General features: G+C 33.9%; 2 protein-coding genes across 2 annotated transcripts; both read right to left on the bottom strand.

The window, feature by feature from the left end:
• Window positions 1-1465: 1465 nt before the first annotated feature.
• Window positions 1466-5354, bottom strand: LOC141692421 (putative 2-carboxy-D-arabinitol-1-phosphatase). Its single transcript, XM_074497249.1, has 9 exons — window positions 4833-5354; window positions 4350-4455; window positions 4006-4222; window positions 3800-3918; window positions 3127-3225; window positions 2941-2994; window positions 2721-2819; window positions 2462-2569; window positions 1466-1979 (listed from the first exon to the last, which is right to left on the bottom strand). The coding sequence occupies exons 1-9, from the start codon at window positions 5207-5209 to the stop codon at window positions 1608-1610; spliced, it is 1551 nt and encodes a 516-aa protein (XP_074353350.1). The 5' UTR covers window positions 5210-5354; the 3' UTR covers window positions 1466-1607.
• Window positions 5355-5559: 205 nt separating this feature from the next.
• LOC141692420 (CRM-domain containing factor CFM3, chloroplastic/mitochondrial) lies at window positions 5560-14186 on the bottom strand. Its single transcript, XM_074497248.1, has 10 exons — window positions 13190-14186; window positions 11588-12041; window positions 11374-11504; window positions 10602-11033; window positions 9689-9845; window positions 9321-9613; window positions 9167-9226; window positions 7650-7733; window positions 5997-6127; window positions 5560-5901 (listed from the first exon to the last, which is right to left on the bottom strand). The coding sequence occupies exons 1-9, from the start codon at window positions 14015-14017 to the stop codon at window positions 6017-6019; spliced, it is 2550 nt and encodes an 849-aa protein (XP_074353349.1). The 5' UTR covers window positions 14018-14186; the 3' UTR covers window positions 5560-5901; window positions 5997-6016.
• Between the last annotated feature and the right edge of the window lie 1154 nt (window positions 14187-15340).

Here is a 15340-nt window from a genome sequence, read left to right as displayed (position 1 = left end):
TACCGGTACCGAATTTGATAAATTGGCAGGGTTATTTAAGTTATTTCACACCTACATTCAGACCCCATATAATATGCATCCAAACATATATACTAATAGTCTCTCGCTCTCTCTAACCCCTTATAATCTTACCCTCTCATCCCCTTTTTCATTTTAATCAAAATCTTGAGCTTGAAAAAGAGGAAGTTGAATCGGAAGGAAAGGCATTTAGTGTGATTGATGAGTTTAATAATTGGCGTAAACAGCCTGATTCGGCTGAGGCGGGCGCTTGCGAAGGTTATTAGTCCAGTGAGGCTACTACAATGATGGAGCTGGAGATTGAGCTTAAATCTGCTTCTGATTCTCTCAAGGTATTTGACTATGTTTGTGCATATATCTTCATGTATCACAGGCATGACGCAACATCAATCTCTTTGACAGCTGCCTGTGATTTTGTTTATGCACTATGTTACAAGTCTGTTAGAGATGCTCTAAGTATATATATATATATATATATATATGTATATGCGACATGCGGTCTGATATTTTCATGACGATATACTCCAATATTGGTGATTGTACAATTGGGTCCCTATGTATATGGCTGACCTGACCGTTTAGTTGTTTACCATGAACACTCTTCCTTTTTCTCTCCGGTAGACATGCTTTAAGCATTATAATAAATAGAATTAGATCACCCTAGATACCGTTGATTGCCATTTTTATATGCTTATTTGTCAAAGGTATATGAATAAACCTGACCTATTGATTATAATATGTTGCTCTAGGGTTCTTATGCCAACTTGTAAATGGTGTTTTATCGGCCATTGTTTTATTGTGAAAGGGTGGGTTTTGCAATAAATGGGGTATTGTATTTTCATAAATATGGTACTGGTAATGGGATAATGTCATTTAATTGCATAATATGGTGTTCAAATTATATGAGTATACCAACTCTTTGTGTTGTGATAATAGTAAGTCAGGGGTGTTGGATTTTGAAGGTTCCGCTGCTATGGTCTTTCGTAAATCTTTCGATGATGGATCAGTGCTTAGCCTGTGGACATTGGACGATGTTTGTGGAAAGGTGTCTTGGACTAAAAGGTTCGATCTTGAGCTTGATTACAGATTGCTTTATTGTGTACGTCAGAATTTAGGAGTTGGACAGTTTGTTGTAATAGATATAAAGAAAAAGACTCTGAACTTAGCTTGGGTTCCAGAAGGTGCAGCCATTTTCAACTATTCCGAGAGCCTTGTTTCACTCAAAGGGTTTCACCAACAAAAGTGGTAAGTAATTATAGTAGGTTAAGTGCAGAGTTATATGGAAGAATTAATGTTCTTATGCTACTTAAGTTTAAAGTTAGTATTCCTTTCGCCAAATCTGTATCCTTGCATTAGATGAAAATATATTGATGGCCATCTTTTATGGATTTTGTTTGATGTTTATAGCTGTATTTTGTTGTTTTTTTTATATTATCAAGAGTAAAAATTAAAACAGAGTATAAGCATCTCCTGGAAATAAAACAAATTTGTACATTGTTAAGTTACAATAAAAACTGAGACATTTTCCTTACAGTACGTTTTCTCCTGGTATTCATTGTTTTCTATCATAGATACATAGAAGACTAAGGTCAAAATTCTTCACGGTCCATTGTTGATGTTGTAATGGGTATCGACCACCTTCCTAAATGTGCAGTATAGTTTATGCACCGGATGACACCTCTTCCAGCAGGTCCATCCGGGAAGTCAATGACACTGATGCTACCAGCATCAAGATGAAATGACCCCATCCATTCTTTTGTCACATTTAGGCAATGGCTTAAAAGTGCGACATTAGCTGCTGAATCTGCAACTGCCACAATTATTTCTTCCTTCTCAGGCTGACTCGATAATTCATTCAAAATACACTTCCAGGCCTTCTTTGATTGATCCCACAATGCTGTTATGACCTCATCTTCTAATATATTTAACCAATCATGAGAGTGTAGAGCTTCAGTAACATCCTATTGAGGAGAAGAAACAAAATTAACGATCTTGATCAGCGATCCTAATTCCTAAAGTGAGTCGTATAAGAGAGGACTAGGATGATATTTTATTTTCTTTCTGTTGCTTTAAAAAATAGAAACTCTGCAGCATCTTGACTTTCACCCAAGTCATTTCAGTGTATCATACCATATATCAATCAGTTATCCAACCTATTGCACTTCAGAATATGAGTGTTCCTTTCATGACTCGGGGGTAATATTATTATGATCACGCCTATGTACTCCCATGAATTGTGAATTAAGACTGACCACATGCCCTCCGCCATCTTCTTAATAGCTAACCACGCATAACATGAAAATCTAGTAGTATTTGTTTTAGTGTTGCAAAGGTTATCAGTGTTACGGTGGAAATAAGTAAAACGAGGTGACAAAATTTTTTAATTGTGTATTTAGTTAGTTCATCAGATCACGAATATTCAGCAACCGATATTTTACCTTACCTTTTGTGATAGTTGTAAGATGTTATCCATACCAAGGTTTTGCACTTGCTTCATTTCCACAAAACGTGGCACACAGTCAGCACCTAAGCAATCAGCAGCTTCTTGAACCTATATTCAGAATAGCCAACTTACAACAACTGTGGAAGGTTTAAAAATAAGGCACTAACTAACAGGTAACTGAACATCACAGAAATGAAACAGGAACATCAAAGATGAGCCTACTTGAATTAGTTATATAATATAAAAAAAATGAGCATACTTGAGCAATGGCATTGGCTGTTGCAATTGAGGCCGAGTTGTGGCTGCTAACCACTGTTTTTACCCTTAGATCAAGAAGAAGCTCTGCTGTTTTCTGGGACTGACATGTGTTTATGAAAATATTATCAGAATGAAAGACTTTGTAACGCGTGCTTACTTGAATATTGAAACAGAGGTGGTGAGGTGGAGGGACGAAAGAAAAAGAAACAGAAATAGTGAACCTGTATAATCCCTAGCATGTCCATTGGCAAGTCTCCGACAACAGGAACGCTGGCCTGTAAAAATATATATAGGAAAGTACTAATGAAATACATGCGACTTAAATGCATAAACATAACATAAACACCTCTTGTCACTTTACATGATAATGAAACTTTTAAGTCCGAGAAGAGGTCCATGCTCTTTACCTTGGAATCACTCTGCGAGGATGCATGACAGACAAGTATGATCTGTTTACTGGCTTTCCTGCCTCCAGAACTTCCACCAGCAACAGGAGACCCCGGGGTCTATTTGATTTAAAATTCATGTTAGCATAAAACCTTAAAATTTTACTACCGCTCACTGTACGGATATTTGATAAGTAAAAAGATATTTCAATGGTTATGCTAAGCTGGACTTACACTTGAACAGTCTTTTTGTGTACTTCTAACTCTTTTCATATGACTAATGCAGAATTACTAATATAAACTATGACAAGTTTCATAATAGTGGATCGTAGCTGTTTGATTCATGGAGCTAATGATTCTTTATACTTGCTACTAATTTAGCATTTCATGGACAACACCAAGGTGCTCCGGAAATATGTAGTGGGTCATAACAGCATTGCCCATTTAATGTGATTACATGTACCTCTATGTCTAAATATTATCATGGAGGATCATGAAAAGATGCAACTGACTAACATCAATAAGCTTAAACCAGCACAGACTGGTACCAATTTTGTTACACAACCATGAAATACAGTGTTCTTTTAGTTATATCTAAACTAACAAAATCGCCCTCATTCCGCAATGAACTGAAGACACATACAAGATTAATATGTTAAAATCATAATGTACTCCACTTAAAATGGCTACTTACCTGATTTAAACGATTTAGACAAACATATGGAGGCAAACCATCAACTCGTGGGGTGAAATCCAGCACACTTACACCGCAATTACTCTGAAGTAAAACCCTAAAGTACTCGGTTCCTAATCCTGAAACCAAAAAGAAACAAAGAGGAGGAGATATGACTTGCAGTGACAGCACTTTCAATGTCATATCATGAAAGAAATGACAAGTACCTATTGCTGTGGCAATAAGAGCCTGGTTAACAGCATTGTGAGCAACCACAAGAACAGATCTGCTATCATGGAATAGGATTTTATCCCAACAATTTCTAGCACGTTCCCATAGTTGCCTAACTGGATAGTTACCATCAATACTAAAATTGGCTGGATCTGTTTGCCACTCGTGAAAAGCCTCGCCAAACTTTTCTTTTCCCTCGTGCTTTAGGAGACCCTGCAATCCATAAAGATACCAGTAAAGGATACAATCAGAATTTTAAATCTACTGAGACTTTGAATATATAGTGTCATTGAGTTATGTAACACCTCTTCATGAAAAAATGCTGAGAAATCGAACTAACTTGAAATGAATACAGGTCAATCTCTCTCAAATTGAAATCAGTTAGTATTTCCTCCTTGCGGGTACCCCATATGATTTCAGCAGTTCTCCTTGATCTGTTCAGTGGACTAAAACAGAGAAACAGGATTTGTGTGTTACCTCAAGAATATAGTCTAAAATAATGTTATCATTATCAATATATGCTATGAGATGCTTCACTTTCATGGAAGTGTTATTCCATTGAGCGAACTTTTCAATAATTTATTATATTCCACAATTCAAGGATAAATTTGCTTATTAGCGAGTCATTTAACATTATCAGCTCAAAACGCAAGCGAACTTTTCAATGAAAACACGAAGCACTTCTCTCCTACTAGTAACCCAAAAAGGACCCATTAATATAGCAGCAATGCAGAAAGCAATTACGTATATTGAAAATACATCATACGAATCAAAACAAAGTAACATAAGGATATCAAATGAAATTACACAGAAGATCAAATACCTCGAGAAACAAATATCGAAGGAATCATCAATGAGCATTCGACGAGAAGTCTCAGCCTGTGCCTCGCCTTTTTCAGTAAGCACTGAGAAATTAGAGCTTCCTTGAATCCTTCCTTCCGCGTTCCACGTGCTTTGTCCATGCCTCACCAGCACTACTCTTTTCGCAGACTTAATCGCTGAAAAAGGCCTGGAATATCGCAGTTCTGGACTTAAATTGTTCTCATTTGCTTCATCAACTGGCACCTGCAAGCTTGAATTTGAAGATCGATTAAAAATTGAATAATTCGGGTTTCGTATGAAGCGATTTCTGGGGCCTGTCTGGAAGAGTGAGGACTGACTTTGTGTAATGATAGAAGGTGTGATGCAGAACATCAACATGGTTATTGTGTGTTCTGTTGATGTTTACTAAAGTTAGTTAGTGTCTGTATATGTGTCAATTTCATTGTTTTTGGCGCTATAACGGTAAAAGTTAGTTATCAGTTTTGTATGGTTACCGTTGATTCTATCTCTATCCTTCGCCATCGCTCAATTTAATCATTTCTCCAACATATACTCATTCGTAAAATATACACTATAAGCCTAATTATTTAGAAAAAACGTGTATCAGTTATGAATCTTAATAAACTAATAAATAGTTTCTAATTTCATCGTCTATCTACCGGGCTGAAACCCAAATACTTTTATAAATCAATTTTCTGATAATAGTGGTTACTTCTGGGATTACAATATAAGAGAAATAATGAAATACATGCTTTTTTCCTTGGTGTTCATTACAACTTTCAGCATCACCTAAACTTAACAGACTATTATATACTAACATTGTGTTCATGCAACGAGTGTCCAAGTGTCTAAATTATCTAACTTCAGGAAATATTTTCTTCAAGAACTAGAACGGAACTTCATATGATGGAGATACTCCCCTGACTTTGACGTACTCATATGAGATTTTCTCTCGATATGCATAATCATTGTAACTTTTCTCACTGGATGGTAGTGTTTCAGAAACACCAACTTTTTGTATCGATTATACAATGTGCGCCGTGAAAAGCAATCGTTAGTTATTTCTTGACCTATAAACAAGAAGAAAGCTGATTAGCTCTGCCTAAATAACACTTGATATCCCATATGAAGCTATCCCATGGAAGAATTAACCAAATTGTTAAACCTTCATCTCACAAGCATGGTTCACAATGGTTGATAGTCCATATCTTCATCATCATCATCAAAATTGTCGCTATCACTGTCTTCAAGATCTTCTCCTTCATCTTCATCAGAACTCTTCCATTCATCTTCACTCTGCACACAAGGAGAAAGACATGATTTAGTATTTACTGATGAATTGCTTGTTATTCGTGTCGATATTTATTACAAACCACTGCCTTGATCAATTTACCATTTTGTCACTATATGAACTGTGTATGATGTAAAAGAAGTGATTGGCCTGCTGGTACCCCGGAGGCTATACAGTTAGCCTACTAAGGTGCCACCAGCATCAAAACATTTTCTTTTGTGTTACCTGATGGAACTGCAGTCTGCAAGTTCATATATTTTGGGTATTTTGGTCCTTTGGTCCACTATGGCAGGTGTTGAGCATGGATATTAATAACATTTCATATGTTTAATATAGTAGACATGGTATCAGATATAAGAATAAGCGAAGGTCTCAAATTTACTCTGGATGCAACTAGTTCCCCATATCTCCTTCTAATTTTCAATGAATAGTTTCTGTACATTAATGTGAAACTTGGCTGCTTGGTTTAGCTTCTCATGAGGTTTTATCAGAGTGTGCCAGAGCATAGTGTTGCACAGTCTCATTAATATCTCCAACTGATAAAAGTAGTTGCCTGAAATTAATCTCAAGAATAAATATAACAACCCCTCCTCTCTCTCACTCAGTCTCAAACTTATCTGTATACTTCTAACGTTAACAGCTTACCATGTTGTAGTTACAGTGTTATACAGGTAAAATTGGCCCCACGTAACTGGGACATGAGTAGGTGAGGCTTACTTTTTAAAGGTCTGAACCATGTCACACACTCAAACTGCAACTTTTCTAGAATTAAAAGAACATGAAATGGGAAACTTTGGTGGATGATGGAGATCTCAACTTCTGAACCAAAATTAACAGAGAACACACACATACATCTATACTATCTATACTACTCCCTCTGTCCCATTGGATTCTATACGTTACTTTTCGGCCTGCTTTTCAATGCTCATTTAAAACATAACTCCGCAATATTTTTTTAAAAAAAAAATTTCTGAATAAAAGTTTCATGTTTAAACTTTTATTCAAAAAAAAATTGAAAATAACATTATCAAACTATACTTTATAGAAACCTCGAAATACGTGCAAATAGTAAACGTATAGAATCGAACGGGACGGAGGTAGTATATTATAATAACCGGAATGGGGTATAATTTGGTTCAACTGTTATTCACTAATTTTGATTATTACAAAATAAATAAATAATGTTATATATCCACTAAACTACTAAATTGTTAAACTATTAAACATAGTGTTACTTATCCTACTAAACTACAACCACAACTTATTCTATTATTAAAAATTAAATGAATAGTGTTATATATCCGCTAAACTACTAAATTGTTAAACTACTAGATTTAGTCTACTTATTCTACTAAATTACGACCACATATTATCCTATTATTTTATTATAAATTTGTAATCATTAAATATTTATATAAATATTTTAAAAATATAATATAACACGATAAATAAATTTTTTAAATATTAACGGGAACCCGTGCATGGCACGGGATTTAAGCTAGTAATGTGTAAAAATAGAAACCTCACCATGTTGGAATTTAGGATGATATCTATCTGGCTATGATCATCTGAATCCGATGTCTCATTCCCCACTTTGTCATTTGGATCACCCTGTCGGTAGTTGAAGGAAATGAAAAATCAAATCCCAAAACACGTAGAATGAACAATGAAGTTTATATTTAAGATTATAATATAAGCTTTCATGAATTGCAAGGACAAGCATCATTAATTTCAGTAATTACCGAAGGAATCAATACTTGAGTAGTTAAGTCAAAATCTTTATATATCCATAACTGTTTCATATCATTAGTATATACAATCTTGATGCTTGTTTAAGGAATATTTTATGACTAAATACTTATAATTTATCTACAAACTAACTAAACAAAACTCAACACAACCTAATAATGTAATATTGGTACAATTTTCAATTGATCAAAACTTATAATTTTAACCTTTTTTTTCATTAAAAAAAAGTACAACTATGCGGTGTTTGTAATTTGAATACTTATTTCAATCAAGTAAATACAGAGCTATTTTAACAAATTATTAATTAGACTCTAAAATTTTTATTTCTTATTATCTACGATTTATATTAAAATAACACTTTCAATTCTTCAAACATATTTATAAAATTATAAATGAATTTAATATTGGGAGATAAGGTTTTACAATACACTCAATAATTGCTTCAAATTTATTCAAATCCGAACTAAAAATATTATTTGAAAACAAAGTAAAATATATATAAACATATAAACATAATTTTAAATTTAAAAATTTGCATATAGTAGAAACTTTTAGCATAAATTTTATTTTATACTTACGGTTAATTAAAATAAATAATGTATAAATTACATCAATAATTTTAATATAATCTTTTTGACAATAGATTATGAAGTAAAAGTAAAAAAAAAATCAGTAGAGTGCCTTAAATGATTAAATGAAATACAAAATGAAGTACTATCTGCAATATATTTCACAATATTTTTAAGGGGGGAAATATATACTATATAACTAAAAGACTTAACTATATAACTACAAATTTTTAATTTTTGATTTAGCCGGGGCAAACAAGTACTAGTATATATAAATCCTTTTCTGCCATAAGAAAGGCCCGGGCATCTAATTTTGAATGCGTCAACATTAGCATCAACCCATCAACCCTACATTATCTTTCCTTGTACAAGTAATAACAATAAGGTTTTCTTCTTCCTCTGAGGAAATATCCTATTCATTTTCATAGAATTCGTACAAGAACTAACAAGGAGGTTTTCTTCTTCCTCTTGGAAAATTTCCTATTCATAGAATTGTGACTGAATGGAGAAACACGACTAATTATGACCACTTTTTAGCTATTCTCCGTGAAAATAAACAGATGAAAATATGGCACTATCATTATGTGCCGATGAGGTATTAAATACAACTACAAAGATTTTGAGTAAAGAGTTCCGGCAAGATATCAAACCAGTAGAACTGGAAATGTCCAGTTACTGTACTGAAAGGCGTCATCTATCAAATAGAATTAAAAATGCACGACTTACATTCTCAGATTTCAATTGCTCCATTGCTTTCTCAAGTTCCACTATGTGTTCACTAAGAGCCTGAAAGGTGAGAGATAGATGGTAGTGTATCAGCAATGGGCATGCATAAGATCATACTTTATTTATAGAAATGTGAGTTGAAAGATGCATGAACCTCATATCGCTGCAATGCCATCCAACGCTTCAATGCACGTGCCTTTGTTGGAAGATTTCTTGGTCTCAGGCTAATAGGTCGTCTATAATTCTTCCCACGGTAGTAAATAATAGCATAACCTTTTGGAACTCGTACTATGTCTATAAGTATTCCACCACTTTCAAATTCCAATAGTCTTGCAGTTTCTTCAACAAATGCCGGATCCTTTTGTTTTGAAATCAACTTTACAAGTTCTCTGTGCTTCCAGTGCAAATGCATGTTTTCAATTACTCCATCAAAAACACCACGAATGCCTGTAGATCACCATGTTAACATTCAATCACTCAATTTCAGACACTCGTTATTTTAATAATAAAACTATAACTCACCAAGTGGCAAGTATGGCTTCATTTTTAGCCCCAGTTTACGAAACATGACTCGTTCCTCATCGGTAACCGTTTCCTGATCCTCAGGAGGACCAACAGGAAGCCAGGATTCACGTATTTTAGCCAACTCTTTAGCTGCCTTGGAATTTTTGGCCTGTGCCTGTCAATATTTATAATAGACATTCTATTAAAGAGCTTACACATAATACATGACCACGGCCGTCAAAATTCATGATACAATATACATAGTAGGGCAATAATAATCTAAAACCAAGTTTGAATCATGGTTCTCATCTCTCTCTGTATAAGCATACATATATACAGAGTATACTTTTCGATGGTTCGAATAAACCATACTAAAGTGCACACACAAAATTATCAAAATGAGAAAATGCAGAAATATCAATTTCAAAATACTTGTTTTGTATTTCATAGATGATTGTCAGTTGTAAATGCAATATAATAATCTACATTTATTACATGTATTCATGTATTTCTTTCTAAATAAAGGACACAGCCACACCTAAATCTCATATCAAAATTAATTAATAATATTTCCTTATTACAATTTTTTAGTGAATTTGAAAAGAAAAAAAATCCAATTGACATTTGAAAGTTCAGAGTTCTTCTTTGCAGGTGAAAAACTGCATAAAATTTTATAAAATTATCTCTATTGACATCTTATTTAACTATAAGCTGTTCATTAAATATAGTATATAGTGCAACAAAGATCCAAATAAATAACTGTAAAAGGACGCCTTTTTAAAGACGGAAAAGTTTATCAACTCAAAATGGCAATTTAAGGCGTTCTTATTCTGTAATCCAGCTATCTATAGTTTTTGACAGGTAACATTGGCAACAAGTATGAAGCTTAGAATTTGATATTAGAACAGAAAGTACAGAGATGCATACTTACAATAAATAGCTTGTGTTCAAGCCGCTTGACACTTCTGGCAGTCTTTGATCTTGACACTTCTTTGATAATCTTTTCCTGCTCCTCTACGGATATTTCTCTTCCCCATTGGGCTTGAGCTTCATAAAACTCTGCCAGTGTACCAGCAAGTGGTGGTCCTGGTTTATCAATCGAAGTTGCCTCCCTTGCTTCCATCTGTATATTATCTTCAGCATCATCTATTGATTTTGCTACATCTTCAATATCAGCTGAACCACTGGCAGAAGCAGCTTCTACTATTCCCCTGCGAACTCTTTCTTCATTATCTTGTATTTCTTTAGTCGCTTCCTGTCTTTCAGCTAAAGCAGTAGCCACACTTCTAGGAACAAAATCCTTCCCACGGTATATTACTATATAGTATTTGTTTCTGAGTAGCAAGATACCTCCTGTTAGTGTCTGTCATATGGTTCTGATATTAGATACGGATCTTTGCGATAGTTAAATCTTTTAAGTTACAAAGCTTCATTCATTTTCTGGTATATACTACAAGTTTTGAGCAAAGTAATTAAGTGTTTCCAAGACCAATGTATTGCATAGATATTAACACACATCCACACTAATGTCATAACACCATTGGGTTTCACCAAATAGATTACACAAACAGTAATTATCTAACTGCCACTTATCTAGTGAACTTTGCTACTTAGCAGAAACTAAACAGTTACATACTTTCTGAGGCAACAAACCATATAAAATAAAGCGAAACTTGCCGCCTGACAAGAAAACTCTGACACACCTTTATTTCCTCAGCCATTAATAAGTTGTTAGTGTTCTGGATTCCACGTTTCACAGCAATTTTCACTACTACGCTTCTCTCCCAAAGCTCAATTATTGCCGCAGCCAATCCCTGGTGATTCCTGTTTCTCCCTTTGTAAAGGAAGGTAGCGAAAGTAATATCAGTATATAGTAGTGGCAAACCAACTACATGATGTAAAGGAGAAGAATAATACCAAGAGCAAAATGACATGGTAGAGATTTAGCAAGTTTTCGTAGATTAGTCATTTCTGCATTTGTTAAGCGGGGTCGCATTCCAGTTGGAAGAAGCCTGAAAGGTGTCTTGTATCCAGGAATCTTCTGAGGGAGTAAATCAGCATCTACTGGAAGTATTCCGGTGCCCCACCAATCATCAAATCGCGGTCCTAAACCATCAAGCAAGCTATTGAATGCAGATTCCTCTTCATTCATGCTTCCAACATAGCCTGTTACTAATGGTTTGGTATTTGATGGAATAGAAATATCATCAGCACCACTTGTACCGCGAGAAGAAGAGACATCTGAGACAAACAGGTTATCGCCTTCTCTCTCAGTGGATTGAGGTCGTGAAGAAGGCCCGGTATAATTACTTCCCCGGTACACCATCATAACACTTCCAGATCTCCATATGACTAATCCTCCTGTTCGACGCTGGCCATTGTTACTGGAAAATTAGATAGTAAACCAAAAGGCTTGCATGATTTTTGCAGAGTAAAATGCAACAAAAACTATGTTAGAATTGTATCAAATGAAAGCAATAGCTATGTTTTTTTGTTTGAGTGACTAGCATCTAAAAGTTGTGGCTGGGTTTGATCTTAGTCAGGTAGTTGAATTACTTACAGCTATCTACTTATGTTTCTGTTGTTCCCAGGAATTCAATGGTTTAATGTTTCAGATTCAAAAGTGAGTTTGGACTATATTCTGCTGATTTATAAACCCTGCAATAATACTTACAATATTAAATACTTAAAATATTAAATTAAATTCTTTCATTCGCTACTGGGAACTCTTAATCTTGCATAGTCCTCCACTTCCACTAAATTTCTATCCAATGCATGACAGCTTCCTCCGACTCCATCTTTCCCAATGTAATGTATTTCCCAATACTTTTAGCATAAAGAAAATGATATACGGTATTTAGCGTAGAAACTCAAGAATGTACTATCATTTATTTTAAAACATCCAGTTACAAAATCAGGACATATACTTCGAGACAGAAGTATAATTGAATATAATTAAACGCATATCATTATACAATTGTACCATTATACAAAGCATATCATTCTAAACAACTGTACAATTTTACTGGAATTAGCTACAAGTCTAGTTTTCAATTTTAATGGTTTGCAACACTTCAGCAACGACACAAGACAAAAAAAACCATAAAATCATTGTGATAACACTTTATCAGCAGACACTTTAACACCATATACTAGATCAACTGGAATTTGATCAATTAAAATCTTCTATCATGCTTCAAGTTATAATAATCACATGAACAATATTGTAGCGCTGCCTAGGCCAGAAATTTTATGAATCAGCAGGGTAATGCACTGTAAGATTTAATTATGTAAACTGCAAACTTATTTAGCAATATCACTGATTTCACAAGTTACGGACATTATGCAGAAACTTCCTACACTTAATAAAACATGCTATTACACTTGTAAAAAGTTAATTATAATGCTTGAAGAAATCTTAGTGTAATCACGAACTAAAAAAAACTACATGACAGTAAATCACTCCCATAGAATCATACAATTCTAACATTTCATAAAACGAACTCGAACAAAACGAACCTCAACAATCTCATGAGCAGTTCTCATGTCCCTCGCCAAACTCTCATGAAACTTAAGCCTAACCAACTCCGACTTCCTCCACTGATCATGAATTTTCTCAAGAACTGCACCCGTAACCCCCGCCTTAGCAACACTAACCCTCTCCCTAACACTCATCCCTACTCTCCTTAACCTCCTCAACTCCTCATCCTCAATTGTCAATTCCGCCAATGTAGGCGCTTTCACCGCTCTTTTCTTAACCCCTAAATCCTCCACAACTTCCACCTCTCTCTCCCATGGTAACACACTTTCATCCTCCATATCCTCATCCAATATCGTATCCGGCCTCACCCAATCCCTCTTCAACAACTCCCCTAATTTCTCATCCCCGCTTAATTCTACAACATTTCCCTCCTCACCCTCCTCCTCATCATCATCACCTAACCCAAGATTACGCAACCTCAACACAATTCTCTCAATAGCACTAGTCCTACCACTACCACCCGCATTCCCGAATTCTTGATCATCAAGATTGCGCCTTTCAGGTTCTTGAACATCAAGATTGCGCCTTTCGGGTTGTTTCGAGGGTAATTGAGAGGTGGGTTTTGAAGAGGGCCATTTGTTAAGCCAAGGGGCAGTTGAATTAGAAGGGGTTCTAGTGGAAAAATGAGGGTTTTTATGGGGTTTTTGAGGGGTTTTAGGGGAATTTGAACGGAGAGATGAAAAGGGTTTAAGTAAAATGAAAGAATAAGATAAGGGTTTAGTAGAACACAACAAAAAAGTGCGTGAGATAAGTGGGTTTGTGTTGCGGAATGGAAGTTCAGTGAATCTCATTGTTGATACACTCATCTATGTACTTAAATTACAGTACCATTCTCTCTCCCCCTCTCTCTCTCTCCCTCTCCCCCTCTCTCTCACTCTCAATCTCTTCCAGTCTCTCTCAGTCTCTCTATCTCTCTGTGCTAGCGATAAGGTTGTATGTATGCAAGTGATTCTCAAAATTGGGTTTCAACTGTCAAAAGTTTCTCCGGCAGTGTTGAATTTATATTTTTTAGTTACTGGTTTCATTTCTATCTTGATATCTTTTTTGGTTAAAAAATAGATGTTTTTACGATACGATTTTTTTAAAATAAATTACAAAAATAGTTTTTAAAATTTTTAGTTCCAAAAATACGATTTTTTAAAATAGTGTTGTAAAATAAATATTTGCAACTTGATGCAAATTCAATTGAAATAAAAAAAATCAGTTACCTTTTAGAAAATGTAAATATATATATATATATTATTTTTAGTTGTAAACTTTAATTTTGTAAATATTTTCAGAATGTAGTAAAATCTCAAAAAAAACATGAAAATGTAATGTTTTTAATAATTTGCTAAAATTTAATGATTAAAATTAGTATATACATCTATTACTTATATCAAATAAAATGTTTAAATATAATAATTATAGTCTTCTTAGTGTGTCCGCAGACATAATCTAATTATTATCGGTTGCCTATATTTACGAGTTATCTTGATGACATTTTTAAACTCAATTTAATTGATAAAATTTTTGCTTGCTAAAGAGTTCATCATTAGTAATGAAACTATAACCAATCAGAATATATTGGCTAAAGGAATCGTATCCAAATTTTTACTGATAGTAATGATAGTAGATTAAAGGATTTCGGGTGATATGTTATATCTTTCTAAATAATTGACATAAAAAATTTGTATTCAACTTTTTTCTAATCATGATAGTAGACGATCAATTTAGTAAGGGCTGTATGATCTCGAAATAAATAGATGACCTCAAATTAGTGTTCCAGAAATCGGTAAGTCGGAGATTAATCGGACCGATTAATCGGAATACTAATCGGAAGGATATAAATATTATTTTTAATTTTTATAATTATATAATGATCAACATGTCAAATATTTGTTTGAAAAAAGAAATTAGAATGGTATTAAACAATATCTACACATTTGACATGCGTTATGTACTAATTATTGAGTTTACAATATTAACTATATTTTAATTCACACTTTTAAATTAATTATAATATGTTATTTTTATATTTTAAGTGAGAAAATAAATATATTAAATTACTTATTACTTCTTACCAATAATTTATATTATAAATTGACATGATATTGTGTGAAATTATGAAATTAATGATTTAAAATTAT

Source organism: Apium graveolens, chromosome 10, assembly GCF_009905375.1.
Source record: "Apium graveolens cultivar Ventura chromosome 10, ASM990537v1, whole genome shotgun sequence".
In the NCBI taxonomy this organism is placed as follows: domain Eukaryota; kingdom Viridiplantae; phylum Streptophyta; class Magnoliopsida; order Apiales; family Apiaceae; genus Apium; species Apium graveolens.
This window is presented reverse-complemented; position numbering and strand designations above follow the sequence as displayed.

Coding starts and splice junctions, on each gene's coding strand:
- LOC141692421 (XM_074497249.1), bottom strand. CDS start 5,209: ATGTTGATGTTCTGCATCACACCTTCTATCATTACACAAAGTCAGTCC. Junction 4,223..4,349: donor TTGACCTGTATTCATTTCAA/GTTAGTTCGATT, acceptor TATGGATTGCAG/GGTCTCCTAAAGCACGAGGG. Junction 2,820..2,940: donor ACATGCTAGGGATTATACAG/GTTCACTATTTC, acceptor AACACATGTCAG/TCCCAGAAAACAGCAGAGCT.
- LOC141692420 (XM_074497248.1), bottom strand. CDS start 14,017: ATGAGTGTATCAACAATGAGATTCACTGAACTTCCATTCCGCAACACA. Junction 11,505..11,587: donor ACCATGTCATTTTGCTCTTG/GTATTATTCTTC, acceptor TCCTTTACAAAG/GGAGAAACAGGAATCACCAG. Junction 11,034..11,373: donor TAATGGCTGAGGAAATAAAG/GTGTGTCAGAGT, acceptor ACCATATGACAG/ACACTAACAGGAGGTATCTT.